This window comes from Vitis vinifera, chromosome 12, assembly GCF_030704535.1.
Source record: "Vitis vinifera cultivar Pinot Noir 40024 chromosome 12, ASM3070453v1".
Taxonomy (NCBI): domain Eukaryota; kingdom Viridiplantae; phylum Streptophyta; class Magnoliopsida; order Vitales; family Vitaceae; genus Vitis; species Vitis vinifera.
The window spans coordinates 16,181,823-16,201,272 of NC_081816.1; the positions used below are offsets into that span (position 1 = coordinate 16,181,823).

The 19,450-nt window shown below is 33.7% G+C and overlaps 1 protein-coding gene across 3 annotated transcripts; it reads left to right on the top strand.

Moving 5' to 3' along the window:
* The first annotated feature begins 7,194 nt into the window (after window positions 1-7,194).
* Window positions 7,195-19,089, top strand: LOC100255641 (probable LRR receptor-like serine/threonine-protein kinase At1g56140). 3 transcript variants are annotated; one of them, XM_059741256.1, is made up of 24 exons: window positions 7,195-7,495; window positions 8,322-8,505; window positions 8,793-8,864; window positions 9,039-9,110; window positions 9,202-9,273; window positions 9,611-9,682; window positions 11,407-11,478; window positions 11,590-11,661; window positions 11,863-11,934; window positions 12,019-12,093; window positions 12,203-12,274; window positions 12,681-12,752; window positions 12,843-12,908; window positions 13,884-13,949; window positions 14,208-14,252; window positions 14,441-14,505; window positions 15,233-15,603; window positions 16,105-16,303; window positions 16,396-16,560; window positions 17,189-17,307; window positions 17,423-17,633; window positions 17,724-17,955; window positions 18,076-18,226; window positions 18,523-19,089. In XM_059741256.1, the coding sequence occupies exons 1-24, from the start codon at window positions 7,363-7,365 to the stop codon at window positions 18,886-18,888; spliced, it is 3,096 nt and encodes a 1,031-aa protein (XP_059597239.1). In that variant the 5' UTR covers window positions 7,195-7,362; the 3' UTR covers window positions 18,889-19,089. The 3 variants fall into 3 exon arrangements, with proteins under 3 accessions (XP_059597239.1, XP_059597240.1, XP_059597241.1); XM_059741257.1 differs by having other exon boundaries at window positions 18,093-18,226; window positions 18,523-18,616; XM_059741258.1 differs by lacking the exons at window positions 7,195-7,495; window positions 8,322-8,505 and having other exon boundaries at window positions 9,065-9,110.
* The last annotated feature ends 361 nt before the right edge of the window (window positions 19,090-19,450 follow it).

Below are 19,450 nucleotides of genomic sequence, written 5' to 3' on the forward strand. Positions count from 1 at the left end.
GTATTAAGTGTGGTTCCAATTTTAATTAAATATTAAAGTTCAAACATCACTATACACCTAAGTCAAGCTAATTCGAATGAGTAAAGACCTTAACACTTAAGTTGTATTAAGTGTCGAAAGTCCAACACCACGCAACATTAAAGTCATGACTTGTTTGCGTAAGTATTAAATATAATTTCAGTTTTAATTAAATGTTAAATCTTGGATACCACTATGCATTCAAATCAAACTAATTTGCATGGGTAAAGACTTTAGCACACGAATGCCGAAAATATGACATCAATTTGCGTTAGGGCTACAACTTGATTACTTAAGGGTCAAACTTTAAATATTTATATATTTTTTTATGGATATTTAAGTTTATTAAAAATTCCTCATCAAGTGTTAAAGTGATTTCTTTCTTTCTTTCTTTCTTTTTTTAAAATTACTTATATCTATCACATGTAATGGGATCACTATTATTTGGATGTATGATACTCTATTCATGATAAAATGAGATGAATATTTGTTATTCATCTTATTAAATATGAAATTGGTGTTTACACAAATATACACTTAAAAGTATATCATTAGGCAGAAGTTGACTCTCTCACTTAAGCAAGCTTCTCAGTCAATGTGTTTATGAGACACAGTAATAAATAAATGAAAAATATATAAAGATGATTATTGTTACCTTGATTAATTATATCAATATGAGGTGTATCATAAATGACATCTTAACCAAATTTAATAAACTATAATTACATTTTTTTTTCTTTAAATCAGACTTGAGTTTTAGTATAGAAGGTTTAAGGAGAGCGATAGATGCGAAACTTATGCAAGCTACTAGTATAGAGTTTTAGATTAAGGTTCATGTGGTGGAAACTTGACATATACTTTCAAAGTAAATAAAAACCAACATAACATGTGTTTCATACTACATATGTTGGAATGTGACAGATAAGAAAAATGACTAATTAATCTTTATATCCTCACTATGTAAGATCCTTAGGTCTCAGTACAATCATAATAGTCCATATAAATATTCTTTGTACTTTTGACCAAGGATGAAAATATTGATTTTTATAAAAATTTCAATTTAATAAATATTTTATCTTGATAATATTTTCAAAGAAGTTTATTTCTATTAAATTCCTAAGTTTGCTTAAACCTTTATTTCTATTTCTAATGTAGATTTTATGGATATATAGAAAATATCATAAATTAGCAACGGAATTTTTAAAAAAATCTTAGTGATACGTAAATTAATTGAAACTTATAAAAATATTGAAAAAAAACTCCAAAAAGATGACAAAAAAAAAACATATATCAAAGTTGTTTTGTGGAAAAAATCAATATATATAATTTGTTACTTTCAACAATAATTTTATACAACTTGAAAATAGATTTAAAATACTTGGTTTGAATGTATTAAAAAGTAGGGGTGATAAAGTTTGATATGATTCACTAATATGACTTGAGAATGACATGTTTTTTTTATGGTTTGGGTTGAGTATAATTGGTTTTGGGTCAAATTTGTGTCGACTCATATAATTTGTTTAATAAAGAGATAGTTTTTGAATCAACCTATATAATACAAAGTCGACTTGAATTCACTCATTTAATAATTGTGTCGATTAACCTAACTACAACATTAAACTATTTAACTTATTTAACTCATTTTAATTTTCTTTAACATAAAGATGTTTGGATAAGACATTAATAATATAGAATAATAAAAGATATAACTCAACTTGATTATTAAGTAGGAGAGACTAATTATTAAATGGGTTAAAGGGGTTACACAGCGTATTACCTATCTAATAATTAAATAGTATTTAGATTTATGTTTTTAACTCGATTATTATTTATGTCGGGTTTGAGTTGACCTATATAGTAGAATGTCAAGGTTTTGATATGACACAAACACGACCATGACCCACCAATATGAATGGTTTATATATATATATATATATATATCAACTCCTTTTTCTTTTGTGCGAAATAAAAGAAAACCCTTATTTGAGCCTCAATCTCTCATTTATTTTGGAGTTTTATCAACTTTGACCTTGACTAGTCAAACTCCAATTGGCTTAACCAAAGCCTTGACTGAAATATCCATATGAAAATCACTAAATTTAAATGAAAATCCAAAATTATCAAATCCTTAGAAAAATTTATTAAAAGGGTTTGGTGGGCATTTCTTCACCATTTACCACATGGGTAGTGTTTGACATACAAAATCTCGTTGAAATTTCCACGATATTTTAAGAAATTTTCATTCTTGCTTTTGACTATGTTTTAAGGTGATAAACTAACAATGTTTTAAGGTGATAAACTAATATTATTATTTTGATATGTTTTCAATAAAAATGAAATAATTTATTCTTATGAAACATATTTGATAAGCAATTTATTTGAATCTAAAAGACATGAGCTCAAAATGAAAAATATTTTAGTAATATTGACAAGTTATATTTCCAATCAATCTATTATATTGTTATTGTAGTTAATATAATTATGAATACATTTATAATGTTATAGAGTATAAAATTTTGTGGGACTAAGTGTATCTATTAAAAACATAACTAAATAAGTTTGGGGGTAGAGTGAGATATGGTTACTACTTTTTCCTCTTTAATTTTGGGGTTGAGCTATTATATATCTCTAACAAGTATATAAGTTTATAACTCTTAAATTGTAGATGTGCTCATTGCATGATCTATTTGTTTGTATAAATGACCCTTAAAAGTGAAATATGTATGAATGACCTTCAAAAGCAAAATAAGATGGATTTGGATGTTATTGATTAAGCTATTTAAATTCATCTTGCACGAGTGATGGAAATGAGTTAAGTGTCAAAGTGACCCAACCCAATAAATGAAAAATCATAAGGAAACAAGAGTTTTAAAATTACCCAAATAGTGTCATTATATATATAGAAGAAATATAAAGAAGACAAAGTGTCTTCATCTTTGAAAATGATAGAACATAGTTTTTCTTCTAAAAAGGACTTCTCTTGAAGTTTTTAGTTTTCTTCATGAAAATGAAGGTGAAAGCTTTTATAACATGAAAACTTAGAGTAATTTTTATATTTGTAGTTTCATTCATGACTTGAGGTAAATGAAAGTTAAAGCTTTTATATAGTGAAAAAAATTAGAGTAATTTTTGTATTTGTAGTATTCATTCATGACTTGCGGTAGAAAATTTGTCAATAAAATAATTAAATTACAGTGCTTCCATAAAAAAGAAACTTGGAATTTCTCATAAATGACGCCAACTAAAAAGGGAATTTCTTTTTCATTAAAAATGAGAAAAAAAAAAAATTAAAGTTAGATCCCCTTCACATAGTTCATTGGGTATTCATAATCCATGGATGTTAAGGGTGTTATTTAAAGAATGATCTTGATATAGAGGATTGCATTTCTAGGTGGTGTGCCTCTCGCTTAACTTTCTACATGTTACTTTTGACATATAAGTGGTGCATAAGGAAAACGCCCAAAATGTGTATGATCACCAAGTGTCAAAGACAACAATAATAATAAAAAAAAAACAACAAACAACTATAATGGACAATCATACGTTAATAAAGGAGGCGGTATGAAGAGGCCAACAACATGAGTGATTCCAAGATGACCTTGGGTGATGCTTGTTAGTTCAAGGATATAATCAATAAACAAATTTGACTTAACCCAAAACAAACAAACACAAACACAAACAAACAAGAATCAAAAAAACGAAAAATGAATACTTATTGAAATAAGTTGGCTAAGCAATGACAAGACACCGTCCTTAAAGTAGAACCATCCGCCTCAAAGATGAACTCGGTGTACAAGGGAACCAACGTTCAGCCTCCAGGATTCAACATCCAAAGAAATCTCGCCTTAGGTGCACTCCGTAGTTGAGATGTTATACAATGTAGGCAAGATGTTATAAAACTCAGTTTATAATATATTCCTTGACGGGTGGATTACTAGGGCTACAAAAAATGTAGAGAGTCTACAATAATCATGCACCAAAAGTGGATGCAACGGGAAAGTGTAGTAATGGTAGGCATAACTTTTAGACACCCTTGTCCCCACACACATCAACAAAATGGGAAAGCTAAGAGGAAACATAGACATATAGTTGAAGTAGCCTTAACTCTTTTAGCTCAAGCTCATAGGCCTCTTCAATATTGGTGGGATTCATTCTCAACTGTTGTGTATTTGATAAACCAACTTCCAACTCTAGTTCTCAACCACCTCTCACCTTTAGAAGTCTTGTTTAAACAAAAAACAAATTACCATTTCCTAATTCAAATCTTTTGGTTGTGCTTGCTATCTGCTCCTCCAACCTTACAACAAACATAAATCTGACGTTCACACATCCAAATATGTCTTTCTGGGATATAGTTCAAACCACAAAGGGTATAAGTGCCTTCATTCATCTGGTCGTCTTTACATTGCAAGGAATGTTAATTTTAATGAGTGAATTTCCTTTTTCCACTAGTCTTTTCCTTTCCTCATCTACTTCCAAACCTGATACATTCTTATCTCAAATCCTTTTTGTAATTCCAACTCATTCTCATAACTTCCATTCAACTACATCTCATTTTTCAGATTGTGTAATTGGTACAATAACTAAAGCAACCATTCCAAGAGAAGTCCCTGCATATGAGCAGGTTCCTCACAATCAGCATATAGAATTTGTTACGTCCACTGTTAGAATTTCTTCCCCTGCATCTAAACCTAATGTTGAGCTTATTTATGCTTTTACTTCATCCAATCCTCCTTCAACCTCCATTCATCCCATGTAAACAAGGTCAAAATATGGTATCTAAAAACCCAAGGTCTTTAACTCCACTACCACAACACCAACATGTAAGCCATCATCTCCATCAGAACCAACTTATATTGCTTAGGCCCTAAATGATCCAAACTGGAAATTTGCAATGATGGATGAATATAAAGCTCTTATGATCAATAAGACTTAGAGTTTGGTGCCTTATTAAACAAGAATGAATGTGGTTGAGAATAAATGGGTGTTTCGAGTTAAATACAAACCGGATGGAACCATTCAAAGATATAAAGCGAGGTTGATGGCAAAGGGTTTTCAATAAACACCTGATTTAGACTATTTTGAAACTTTTAGTCCTATGGTTAAGCCTTCTACCATTAGAGTTATTTTAACATTGGCAATAAAGGGTTGGGACATTCAACATATTGATATCAACAATACATTTATTAATGGTGATTTGCGAGAGGTGGTATACATGGCACAACCTATAGGCTTTGTTGATGTAGCCAAACCAAGTTATGTTTGTAGGTTACACAATGCCTTGTATGGATTAAAATAAGCCCCAAGAGCTTGGTTCGACAAGCTAAAGAATGCATTACTTGACTGGGGATTTCAAAATTCTGTAGCTGACACTAGCTTATTTATTCACAAGAAAGGCAACACACTTATCATTTTGCTAGTGTATGTTGATGACATCCTAATCACAGGCACTAATGCTTCTAAGGTCAATCGAGTGGTTAAAGACTTAGGTGGTGTTTGTCCTCAAGACACTTGGGTCATTGAATTACTTCCTTGGTTTTGAAGTTCATCGAGATTCTTCTGGTCTCTACCTCACTCAGACCAAGTATATTACAAATTTATCGAATAAAACTAGCATGAATGGAGCAAAGAACATTTCTACTCCTATGCTTTTTGGAAATAAATTGTCTTTATCACAAGGAGAGCCATTTGAAGATCCTTCCCTATACTGTAGCACAATTGGTGCTTTACAATATCCAACTATGACCAGGCCAAACATCTCATTTTCTGTTAATAAACTAAGTCTGTTTTGACATGCTCCAACCATTGATCATTGGAAGGCTTGCAAGAGAGTTCTTAGATATCTTTGTGGAATAGTTGGTTATGGCTTACATTTCAAACCAGCTAAAGGTTTATTTCTTGAAGGGTTTGCAGATGCAGATTGGGCCAGTAGCTTTGATGATCGAAGGTCGACTAGTGGCTATTGTGTGTACTTGGGTGGAAATTTGATTCAATGGAGCTTAAAGAAACAAAAGGTTGTTGCTCGCTCTGACACAGAATCAGGATACAGGTCGTTAGCTCAAGCTGCCACTAAGATTCTTTGGCTTCAGTCTTCGTTTCATGAGTTGGAAATTAAAATTGTTGGTCACCCTATACTATGGTGAGATAGTATTGGAGCAGGTTACTTAGCTTCCAACCCTGTGTTTCACGCTAGGACAAAGCATATAAAGATAGATGTGCATTTGTTCCCTGAAAAGGCATTGCCTAAAGAGTTTAGACATGAGATATATTTCCACTGAAGAGCAAATTGCAGATGTGCCCACTAAGCCACTTTCAGAAGCATGGTTTGAACAACTTCAAAACAAGCTGGCAGTGACTCTACCCCCGTTCAGCTTGAGAGGGAGTGTTAGAATCAGTTAGCTAGTTCAGTTAATTGGTTAATCTTAATCTGTTAGAATACAACTCAGCAACTTTAAAAGAATATAATCTCTAACCAACTGTAGCAGAGTAGTAGAGTTTTTCTTGTCCAGTTCAGTGTATAGATTGCATATAAATAATAACAGAGCTCACATAACAGAGATTTTTTTATGATTCCAAAACCTTCTGGTTATCTCTGTGAAATCTGATGTTCTCCATTAACATCCTCCCTAAGTTTCTTAGCAGCTCTCAAACTCTTGACTCGTTCCACATAGGCTCCTCCTCGATTAGACTAAGTCTGAGACTCCAACAAAGAAAGAATCAGTCTAAGAGAGTTGACACTTGAAGCTCATGCACTCTTCCTACAACGCTTTCTCTGTCGCCCACAACATGAGAGCCGAAGCTGAATGTTGATCCTCAGCCTCCTTCGCCCCCATTTCCTCATAACCAATCTAACGCTGATGCTGTAACAGCCGTCCACATCCGTCTCAACACTGTGTTTTTAATTCATTGAAATCATGAAGCTCAATTTCGTTTCATCATTCAACTGGGAAATATACAATTGATTTCTTTCTAAGAATCAGAAAATTTACCCATCTAAATAAATGATTGATTGAGTAGGTGGGTTTTTCACTAAAGTTCAGGAAATATAATCTCATAATCAATTTCTTTTTAAATATGAAAATAAAATAATAAAAAAGGGGAGAAAAAGACAGATTTTGACTTTTAAAATGTCATTCAAAACCGTTGTTTAGCATTGAAATCTGGGGTACCCGTCTCCGTGTAAAAGCCTGCGGGGTGGACTTTCTGCGGGAGGTGTCTATGATTAAAAAGTTGCAGAGATATTATTATAATAGGAGAGAGCTTCATAAGACTTTCTGCTCCTTTGTCTGATTGCGCCTCCCTTTTTCTCTTTCCCTCTCGGTTATCGGTTGTCATAGGTCGATCATGAAGTTGGTACCCGGAGTTCAATCAGTCAGCTGCGTCTTTGTTGCCTTGTGTAGTGTCTATGTGACTGGGCTTTTTCACATAGCTGCTGCTCAAACCACTGAAGCCAATGCTACCACTGATCCGTCTGAAGGTGCCCTTCTGTCAGTCCTACACCTCTCTTTCTCTTAGTTTTTTCTCTTGTGGTCTCACCTCTCTCTCATAGCTTTTGATTAAAAATCTCAAAACTTGATTAATGATAAGCATTCTAGGAGCTGTTATACTGTTATGCTGTTAGCCGTTAGATTGTTTAATAACTCGAATTAGGACGGACTTAATCAAATTAATTTCTATATATATAAATTCAACTTGACAGCTTGACATGTACATCTATGTAATTTTTTAGGTGACAAACTATAGGAGTGTAAGTCAAATATTCAAATTAGATCAAAAATCAATTCATATTGATCAAATTGGATTGTTTTTAGATTGTGAAAATGTTTAGTTTGGTTTAATGAAAAGCAAAATCGATTACATCAATTTGATTAACTAAACCTAAATCAATAGACAAACTCAAAATAAAATAAATCCATTTTAAAATTTAATTGGGCCTAAATCCCAGCATGAGTTTTGTTGTTAAGCCAAAAACTGATAACAAATATCTAATCAAACAAAAACCTTAAATGATTCGGTTTGATTCGGTTTTCCATTAAAATTATGGCTAATTTATATTGATTTGATTGATTTTTTTGTTCCAATATTTGATATAAAAAGTTTGTGCATCCACACTTACAAATAATTGATTTTAACACTTATAAAGAAATGATTTTGAAGTAAATTGTTGTCCAACAGGGTCATGGTGAGTCACTGGAGTCTCATGTTGGGAAGGGTTTGATGGCTTCCTACCCGCACCAATTGACTTTTACATGAGAAAGATCAAAACCCCAAATTTGTACTTAGCTTTTGAATTTTGATTGCAGTGAGAGTTTTGAATTCTATATTTCGACAATGGGGAATCTCAGCATCGAGCCAATGGAGAACAATTGGGGAACCATGCACCGGCGCTGCCATTGACTCGACCAGCATTGATAGCGCTGACTATAATTTTGGAATCAAATGTGATTGTTCCTACGACAATGCCTCTACTTGCCATATCACTCAACTGTATGTACATGTTTTTGTGCTTGGATTGTTGAATATTACTCAGTTTGATTTTGAACATTGTTGGTATATTTCCTATAAATGCAATCCTTCTGCTTGATATTTGGTTTTTAGTGGTCATTGCCCAAGTGACATTGAGGCTCAATCTGATGCTTAGACCACAGCATTCAAGTTGGTTCCCATAAACCAACACTTCAAATCTATATTCCATGTCTGGGTCTTTTTCATCTTCTAGAGCTTCTTAAGCTTTTACTATATACTAAAAGACTTAATTTAATGATTCTTTACAGGAAAGTTTATGCATTGGACGTTGTTGGTGTAATCCCAGATGAGCTATGGAATTTGACTTTCCTCACCAGTCTGTATGAGTTCATATTTCACTTATTCGTTGTTTGTAGTTATGGTTGTGCATTTTTATCTCTTCATTTTCTTTGATATTATTAATGCAGAAAATCAACCCATTGAAATGTTTTACTAGGGTTCCAATTGCATTCTGTGTTATTTGTAACACTACTTTTCTCCATTTTTTTTAACAGGAATTTGGGTCAAAATTATTTGACAGGTCCCCTGTCTGCATCCATTGGCAATCTAACAAGCATGCAGTACTTGTAAGCCCATCACTAGAAATTTTTATTTGAAATTTCCTAGTACACTGAAATTTATTGGTATCTTTGTTGGTGTTTAATTTCATGTTGTTAGGAGCCTGGGAATTAATGCACTATCAGGGGAGCTTCCTAAGGAACTTGGACAGCTTACTGATTTACGATCATTGTAAGTTTTCCATCCTCTTATACTAGGTTTCTTTAGTAATCCTCGGGTACTATTCTTCAATCCAAATTTCCCTGTTCAACACCATATAACTTTCATTTTAGGAAGATGCTAGTCTTACCAACTCTTTTACATGCCCCCCCCCCCCACTTTTTTTTTTCTTTATATTTCACATGTTGATTGGCTTGGTGCCACCATGTCAGAACAAGGTGTTGCTTTGTCAAGTTATAAAAACCATGTTCATGTACTTTTTGCTGATGATATGAACCTATAAGAAGATAATCTTTAAAATATTACCAATCGGAGTTAACTTGAAGCCATTTATTTGTTGAATTTGCAGTGCTTTTGGGACAAACAACTTCTCTGGTTCCCTGCCGTCTGAGATTGGGAATTTGGTGAAGTTAGAGCAACTGTAAGTTCTAATATAATTTTGATTTTTTATCATGTGTCTATCATACATGCTGAAAATCTTGTTAGGTTACATTAGTTATTTGGTCTCACATTTTGGAAATGGTTCTTGAGAGTTTCCAGTGCTATTGTTTCTAGCCAAAGAAGATAATCCTTTGTGACAACTGTAATTTAGCATCAAACTAATATATTGTCATGATCAACAGCATAATACAGGCATAAGATATTTGGTAGGGTTAGAAGGGGATTTTTAGTCATAATGTAGTAATGTACATGCTGGGGATATAGAACTATATATAGGCTTTCAAACAAGCAAGATCAAAACAAGGTATGAGGAATACCGTTTTTGTGGTAAGGAGTGGAAATGAGATGATAATGAAGATTGGTATTCAAAATATATTGAGGAATGACCATTTTGTAATCTTAGTTAGATGTAAGGAAGGATGATAAAGATAGGAATTTGCCTATGGATTTGTAGGGCTATAGTTGAACTGGAGATATTTCTCTTTTTTGGTCTAATGCAATTTTTTCAGACCTACCACCAAATTAAGGCTAAAGATGATTTGTGATAAAAGGATGTACGGCAAATTGATCATATTCAGTCAGATGGGTAGCACCAACTACCTATTGGGGAGAAGATTAGATAAAGTTGGTTGAGATGGTTGTTTGTGTGAAACATAGACCCGAAGAACAATAGTAGTAGAGACATGTTCAGTTTGAATTGAAAGGACTATGAGGTGGAGGGAAGGATGACAAAATGGACATGGTTTGAACTAATAAGCACATAGATGACAACCTATGATATGGAAAAACAAGACAGCTGCTGTAGATAGGGTGACAGCTTAATAGGATCTTAGTAGTGTAGCTTCCACAAATGTTCAGGATATGTTATTATTGTTTAACCAATCAATGGTTTCACTATGGTAATGTTTTCAAAATTTGGGAAAGGGATGAAGCATTCTTCTTCCATGAGACATACTTTGTTTCGTTTTAGGTTTTTCCATACGCATGATTATCAAGTCAATTGAACCTGGTGGTTTTGGCACTAATAAATTTGGTCTTTCAATGATTCTGGTCTGGAACTTCCTTCTCTTTTTGCTCTCTGTTTTTCCATATATAGCTCTTCACCAAAAGCAAGAAAGGGAAAAATTATAGGCCACATTTTGTTAGCTATAACTGCTGAAGTGCTTGCACCTCTTATGAGATTTTAAAGGTTAATAAATGCTTGGTTCACACCATAATTTGGTAAGAAGTTTGGGAAACAATTGCACCTGTTTGAACTAATAGAAGTTCCTTCTGAATTAGGTCAGGTAGAGGATGGGTAACTATTTCTATCATTTCCACCTAATTTCAGTGGTTTATTATTACAGGTTTAGATTGATTCAGATGCAACTGATGAATAGATCTCTTTCTATCATATGGCTGATTTTGAAGGGGTATTATTGGTTTGTTGATCACTTAGTACAACACAAAGGCTAAAAGTAGTATAATTCTAAAAGAGGAGTACAAACAAATATTGAGATATGCTTCACACAAAATGCAGAAGTTCCTTGGCTTTTGTTGGTAGATTTGTCTACACATGCATGGGTACAAAATTTGAGTTGTTTCTAGGGTACACTGACCATATTTCATTAACTTGACTGATCATCTTTGAAGAAAAGTTTTGCTGGTATTAAGGAAAAGAAATTCAATATTGTTTAAATTAATGAATGCTGTTTACCTTGACAGTTACTTTGATAGCTCTGGGGTAAGTGGTGAGATTCCTTCAACATTTGCTAATCTACAGAGCCTGACTATAGTGTAAGAGTTTTCTTGGCCTTCTGTCTGCACATTTTGGGATTGTTGTACTATATCTTGATGAGAAAAAGGTGTCCTCATATAATTTTCTAAAAGAATTTTTGGGGCTCTCAGGTGGGCGTCAGATAATGAACTCACAGGAAACATACCTGATTTCATTGGGAATTGGTCAAAGCTCACTGTCTTGTAAGGCAATGTTATCAGTTTTTTAATCATTATTTTCCTTCACTTATGCTTAGATTACATGCCTGAATTTACTTTATGCTATAAACTCAAAGTAACTGTACATCTTTTAAGGGATGTGATCCTTTCATATTTACCATGATATTCAACTTTATAGAGTACTTCCACATAGTTATAATCTGCTTCTTCAAACTGTTTCTGTAGGAGGCTTCAGGGGAACTCTTTTGAAGGTCCCATCCCCTCATCATTTTCCAATTTAACCTCTTTGACCGATTTGTAAGTGTAGAATCTGTCAGTTATTTCCATTCATATGTAGCAGATCTGTATGATTAACCTTTTCTCGTGCTATATAAAATTCAGGAGAGTAAGTGATATATCTAATGCGAGCTCTTCTTCACTGGAATTTATAAAGAATATGAAGTTGCTAAGCACCTTGTAAGGCAACATGCTTCTAGCTTATAAAACAGTTGGATTTTGTTTTTTCCTTTTGCTCTTAAGCTTCTGATATGGGATTTCAATATAACAAGATGGTTGTTGTTTGCAGAGTACTAAGGAATAATAATATCTCTGATTCTATTCCATCAAATATTGGAGAATATGGAAGTTTGACTCAGCTGTAAGTTATTCACGATTATAGTTGTTGCTTTTGTGCATTAACAACATGTCAGGTTAAATTTAGGATTGGCTCCAAAACAACCAACTTTCTGGAGCACAACTCATTTTATAGTCACAAGGAACCAACCCAACAATCCATCTATAATACAATTAATTTTAGTAAATTCTAAATGAGTAAATACTTGCCAGGTAAGTTAATCCAGGGTCTAAGTAGAGCTCAGCATGTTTGTGATTGCATTAAAAAAAAGTTAGCCATCAACAGAAGCCCATTTTTCTTGGTTTGATTCAGCTGGGGTGACGGAGATTTTATTAGTTTTAGCCACATGGAGATCATTTTTCTTATCTATATTTATTTTTTCAATGACAGCTACTTCCTATTTGTTATAGCCTTTGGATTATTTATGCAGGGATTTGAGTTTCAACAATCTAAGTGGACAACTTCCAGAATCTCTCTTCAATTTGAGTCAACTCACTTACTTGTAATGGTCCCTGCCTCCTTAGTTCTTTCATATGCTTCCAAGAGATATTCCTTCGCATTGTGAAGCATGTATTATTGTCTTTTTTATCAGGTTCCTGGGAAATAATCAGTTAACTGGTACTCTACCTTCACTGAAAAGTACATCTCTTCTCAATATGTAAGTATATTCAACATATTTATGTCCGTAATCATTAAAATGTATTCAAAATCGATGTATCTAGCAAATATCTTCATTCCTTATTTCATTATTATGCTAAGTCTAGGGACTAGGGCTATGAATTCTGTTGAATGGCAAGTTTCATTTCTAAAATATCTTATGTGAAACAATAAAGATCTATATATTGTAGGCCCCAAAAATCATTTAGTACTTCTCCCAATGTGCACTAAGAACTAGTCTAGCTGCCGATATGTGGTGATACTAAAATAAGAATCAGGATCCTACTAGCTGCTGAAATATATTGTTTGTATTGTGATGTGGAAGCAACTTTGGAGAAGAAAAAAAAAAAAAAAAGACCTCTGCTTCAATTATATGTGGTATCTAATGTTATGTCTTTGAAATTAAACTATGAAGGTGAAACATTTAAAGCTACTTCTTCCAATAAGAAGGTGGTACCTGCTTTTTCATCAGTTACAAATCTATTAGAAAATTTCTTTTCCTCAAGTTCCCCTAGGACAGAATTTTAGTCCTGAGGTCTATCCTTTTGTTTGATTTGGTTTTTCCCCCTCTCAAAAGTTTGAGCGTTCATATCTCGTTCAGTATGTAAGGTAGCATTATGTAGGTTTAGGTGTCATTTTTGCTAGTTTGAAAGAATTATGGTGCATACAGATGGTTATCAGGGGTCACGATGTGGGCAACAGATCAAAGACCAAGCCCAGAAGAATAGTACAGTACCATTGTTTTCATTTAAATATTTTATGCATATGAAGAAAAATGGAGAAACATACATGAGGATTCTGGATTGAGATTATTGTAGTGTGAAAAAATCACTGCTTTAAGCTCAATTTGACCAATTTTATATAGTTCCACTGACTAAATTAACATTTTCCAATATCTAAATTTAAGACTGACCACAATTTTGGCTATCAGTTGGTGGACTATATACTTAACATTCCCATTATGTTATGCCTGCAGTGACTTGTCATACAATGGACTATCAGGGAGCTTTCCTTCTTGGGTTGATGAAGAGAATTTACAACTGTATGTTTGAAAATCCTATTCTTCCTATTTATTTATTTTCCAAAATTTTGTAGCTCAAAAGTTTCTAGTTTGATATTCAAATTGCAATGCTGTAAAGCCTGTAATATTTTAACCAACCAGCTTTCAGGTTTGGCATATTTCGTTGCTTCTTCAATGATCATATGAAACTTGCATTTTGTAACATGAGCTATGTTCTGTATCAATTGATATTGAAACTAACATTGTACTTTATGATTCTCTATGGGGTTGAATATGCAGTAATTTGGTCGCCAACAACTTCACACTAGACAGTTCAAACAGCAGGTGATTTTTTCAATTCCATATTTTAACCCATGAAGATATGCTTATTCATTAAAAATATGCAAATGTTTTCTCTCAATGCTTAATGTCTGAAAATTGCAGAATATTCTAAAATAGTGAATGTATGGTGCTCCAATAATTTCATTACATTTCTGGCTTAACTAAGTATGTTCTTCTTCTTGTGTTTACAGTGTTCTTCCTTCAGGATTGAACTGCCTTCAACAAAATTTTCCTTGCAATAGAGGTTCCGGAATTTGTAAGTTCAATGCAGAACCATTCCCTTTTTCATGATTTCAGTGGTGGAACATATTATTAGGTATTATGGCATGAAAAGGAGAGAAATATACTATAGTATCAGTGTCACCAAAAAGAATACAGTCAATATTGTAAACTGTATTTCTCATTTCTATAAACTTGTGTTGAGTTAAGAGTAGGAAAATCGTTTCTTTACTCGAGTGCCGATTTTAATCTAGACTGGGCAAGTCATGCTAGTGATTGGTGTTCTTGCCTTGGGTTTTATTCTTTCTCCAGGACACATTTGTTCAAAGACTCAAGAAAGGGAAACTAATGAGGTTTGTTTCTTGTGGGTCAAGACATTTGATTAGTTAGGTCCAGGGAGAGCCTTGTAATAGATATCATAGCACAAGTTTCTCCTTTAGTGGAAAATTCACAGGTTATCAATTTAAGGGGTGAATTGGGATGAGAGAGTTGTAAAATGATATTATGAAGTAACAAATGTCAGAATTTTTTTTTGGAATTGCCACTCAAACAGATATGAAGGTTTGCTGCTGATTCATGTCAGTTTTGAGCATTGAAAAATGACTTTATGCATCCTTCAAGTATGAATTATTTCATTAATCGTCAATATTCTTGAGTATAATCATTTAAAAACAAAAGGATAGAGGTGAATTTAACTTGTCTAGTGAAAAAATCAAATCACTTCTTTAACTTTGATAAATGCTGCTTTTTATATTGGTGTACAGATTACAACTTCGCAATCAAGTGTGGTGGTCCTCAGATTACATCTTCTGATCAGATCGTGTTTGAGAGGGATAGTGAAACTCTTGGTCCAGCTACATACTATGTGACTGACACAAACAGGTGGGCATTTAGCAATGTTGGAAAGTTTTCCGGAAGCAACAATTACACAAGCACGTCCTCATCTCTATTCACAAATACTTTAGACTCAGAGCTGTTCCAAACAGCAAGGATCTCTGCTGGATCGTTAAGATACTATGGCTTAGGCCTTAAGAATGGAAACTATACTTTGACCCTCCAATTTGCAGAGACAGCAATTGTTAATTCAAATTCTTGGAAGACTCTTGGAAGGCGTGTCTTCGATATTTATATCCAGGTTAGTATTGAAACAAGGACTTGTGCAAGAAACTGTGTTTTGACTGTTCTTTGTTAAACTCAAGCTTCAGAGTAACCAACATTGTGATTATTTCCTAGTAGTAGGTTGTAATTCATCATTACTTCGAATCAATTTGTAATTATTTTGAAAAATTTCGACAGATCTTGATATTGCAATTTATTGTTATTTATTTATCTTTTTCTTGGTGATTTATTGATTCAATAGGTACTTAAAGTGCCAGAATATTGAGAATAACTCCTAAAAGTTTTCTTAACAATAACAATTATAGAATGAAAATTCCAGCTTCTTTCTTATACAAAATATGTTCCCTCAACCATCAATATCCTGATTCCTTCATGATATAATCTCAGGTTGTGGCATAATGAATGAAACTTAAATGAATTCTTCTATTCCCAAATTCCTAAGAAGACATTCTCCAATATGTTTCCCTTTTTTTTTTTTTTTTTTTTTTTTATCTATGTTTTAATTCATTTATTCCAGGGAGATTTAATTTTAAAAGATTTTGACATAAGAAAGGAGGCAGGGGGGGTCTCTTTCCAAGCTGTTAAGAAAGAATTCACAGCTCAGGTATTGGAAAATTACATTGAAATCCATCTCTTTTGGGCTGGAAAAGGGACTTGCTGTGTACCTGCTCAAGGGACATATGGACCTTCTATTTCAGCAATCAGTGCTACCCCAAGTAATGTAATTAGAAACTATTTGATGCAAATCAGTAACTAAAATGTTGATCTACTTTCATACTGATACTGAATGATTGCTAAATTTACACAGATTTTGAGCCTACTGTGCCTAACACTGCTCCAAATGGGAAGAAGCATAGGACTGGTTTGATAGTTGGAATTGCTGTTGCCCTTGGACTTGTGTGCTTTCTAGCTGTTTTCTCTGTTTATTATTTCGTTCTAAGAAGAAAAAAGCCATATGAAAACCAAGACGAAGGTAATGCAAAACGTTATGTTGTGTTCATATTGTTGGTGCTCTGACTTCTGAATTGGGTTTCAAAGCCCACTTTGACGTTATTTGCAAGTACTTTTTCTTGTTTTCCCTAGTGTTGGTGTATAGATGCCCGTTATTTGCAAGTGCTTTTTCATGTTTTCACTGGTGTTGGTGTATAGATGCTTGCATAGGACATTTAACATCTAGTGTATACCTATGTTTTTTTTTTCTTTTCTAATTATCGTTTTAGATATAAAACAGAGGTGTAAACCACTGCTGTCTTTGTGGAACATTTTTTTTTTTATACCAAAAGTCGGAGATAAAAGGCAGTTTAAAGAACCCACTTGTTTTTTGACGGTTAGAGAGGGACATTAGTTACTTCTATCTATTTAACTCCTATTGAACTACATTTAAGCTAAAGATCAGTTCTAGAATTAAAATATTTTGCAATAACGTGTATTCTGATGCATGTTAAAAAGAGGCATCCAAACATCTTGCCAAAGAATATACAAGTTCTTGCAGATCAACATCCAGTTGTCAAAGATAATTTTGCATTTGCAAAGACATGTTGATTAGGTAAGAAATCAGTGAACAGATTCACAATTGATTGTGCTTTGTTTGGAATTTGCAGAGCTCCTAGGTATGGAGGCTAGGCCATACACTTTTAGTTATGCTGAACTAAAAAATGCCACTGGAGACTTCAGTCCTTCTAATAAGCTTGGAGAGGGTGGATTTGGACCTGTCTATAAGGTAGGTCATTATCCTGTTGAGCTTATATATTTTTTTATGATTATGAGTATGATTACAAACATGGGATTTTTCTCAATCATTCTTTTTTTTTTTATATATATATTCAATTCGTTAGGGGACACTTTCTGATGGAAGAGTTGTTGCTGTAAAGCAACTATCTGTATCATCGCACCAAGGAAAGAATCAGTTTGTAACAGAGATTAAAACCATATCAGCTGTGCAGCATCGTAACCTTGTGAAATTGTATGGGTGCTGCATTGAAGGAGTAAACCGATCACTTGTCTATGAGTATCTTGAAAACAAGAGCCTTGATCAAGCACTATTTGGTAAGAGTTAGCACCTTAGCAGCTCTAGCCATCGTGACATTTTCTTAAGAAAACAAAATGAATACAGTTATGGTTGTTATTCATGAACAGGAGAGGGAAATTTGGACCTTGTTTGGCAAACCCGTTATGATATATGCTTGGGTGTAGCCAGGGGTCTAGCCTATCTTCATGAGGAATCGCGACTTCGCATTGTACACAGAGATGTGAAGGCCAGCAATATTCTGCTTGACTATTATCTCAACCCTAAGATTTCAGATTTTGGTTTGGCCAAACTGTATGATGACACGAAGACTCACATAAGCACCCGTGTTGCAGGCACAATGTAAGATCCTTGAGAGTCAAGGCCCTTAGTCCCCTTTTTGTTCTGTTTTTTTTTTTTTTTGAATTCTTTTTTCAGGTATCATCAAAGTTTTAAAACTGAGATTTTATGCTACTGATGTAGTGGGTATCTTGCACCAGAGTATGCCATGCGTGGTCACCTCACAGAAAAGGCCGATGTGTTTGGTTTTGGTGTTGTAGCTCTAGAGATTGTCAGTGGAAGGCCAAATTCTGATACAAGCTTGGAAGAAGAAAAGACTTATCTTCTTGAATGGGTATGATATTTTTACCCCTTGGACTCTGTTTTATCTTATGAAATGTCTTCATACCAGTAATCGTTATGGTATACATGTTCTGATTAGGGGCTCTACCGTACTTAAGCATACATGTTCTGATTCCCTGATATTTTATAAAGAAAATTAGGCTTCATTAGATCTCTTGGACATGTTAAGGTCATTTCTAGACAGATTGTGGAAATTGGATCTTTCCATTTTGGTTCAGAGATCATTTGAATTTAGTCCCTTTTCAAATTTATTAGGATGTAAGAACTAGTTCTTTTCCTTATTCATAGGCTTGGCAGCTACATGAAACCAACTGTGAACTTGAACTGGTAGACTCAGGATTATCAGAATTTAGTGAAGAAGAAGCAACAAGAATGATAGGAGTCGCTCTTCTGTGCACTCAGACATCACCGACACTACGCCCACCAATGTCCCATGTGGTGGCAATGCTTTCAGGAGATATTGAAGTGTCCAGAGTTACAACAAAGCCCGGATACTTAACGGATTGGAAGTTCAATGATGCATCCAGCTTTATGAGTGAAAATAGTGATTTGAGTTCACCAAGTATCAGCATGGCAGTTGATACAGACTGTTCTGCATTAACTGTCAATAAAACTGAATCCATGAGATTATTGGAGAGGGCAGGTGAAGAATAGTGTTTCTTTTCTGCTTTAGTGTGATTTTTGCTGTTTCACACAACTCTGATAAATTCTCTGATTTCTTACCATGTATGTGTGTTTAGTATACAAGTATGTATAGGTTGTCTCTTAAGTCAGATCTTTATATTTTCATACATTTAGGATTGAATGTTTTTGTATGAACTTTGGTTGAAGTTGTGGGTTTTGTTTTGCTCATCATTCATATTCAGTTTATAGGAGTCATGAAGGTGAACTTTTCAGCGTGGCTTCTTGAGTTGCTATCAAGACATTAGCTTTTAGTGCCCTGATTAATTTGGTAAAGAAATATTAATGGGCGATCAGGCCGGTACAAACCAGAAATGAGCAAGTTAAGCTTATTTATCTTGTGGATATGTGAATGGAACTGATTAAGGTGAAAATTAATATATATGGTAACTAATCACACTAAGAATGTGTTTGATAGTATTTCTATTCAAAGTGTTTGTAATAGAAGTATATTTTCTATTCAAATGTTTCTTTAGAAAATATTAGAAGTGATTTTTCAATATTATGGGTGATTTTTCACATTTTTAAAAGTGTT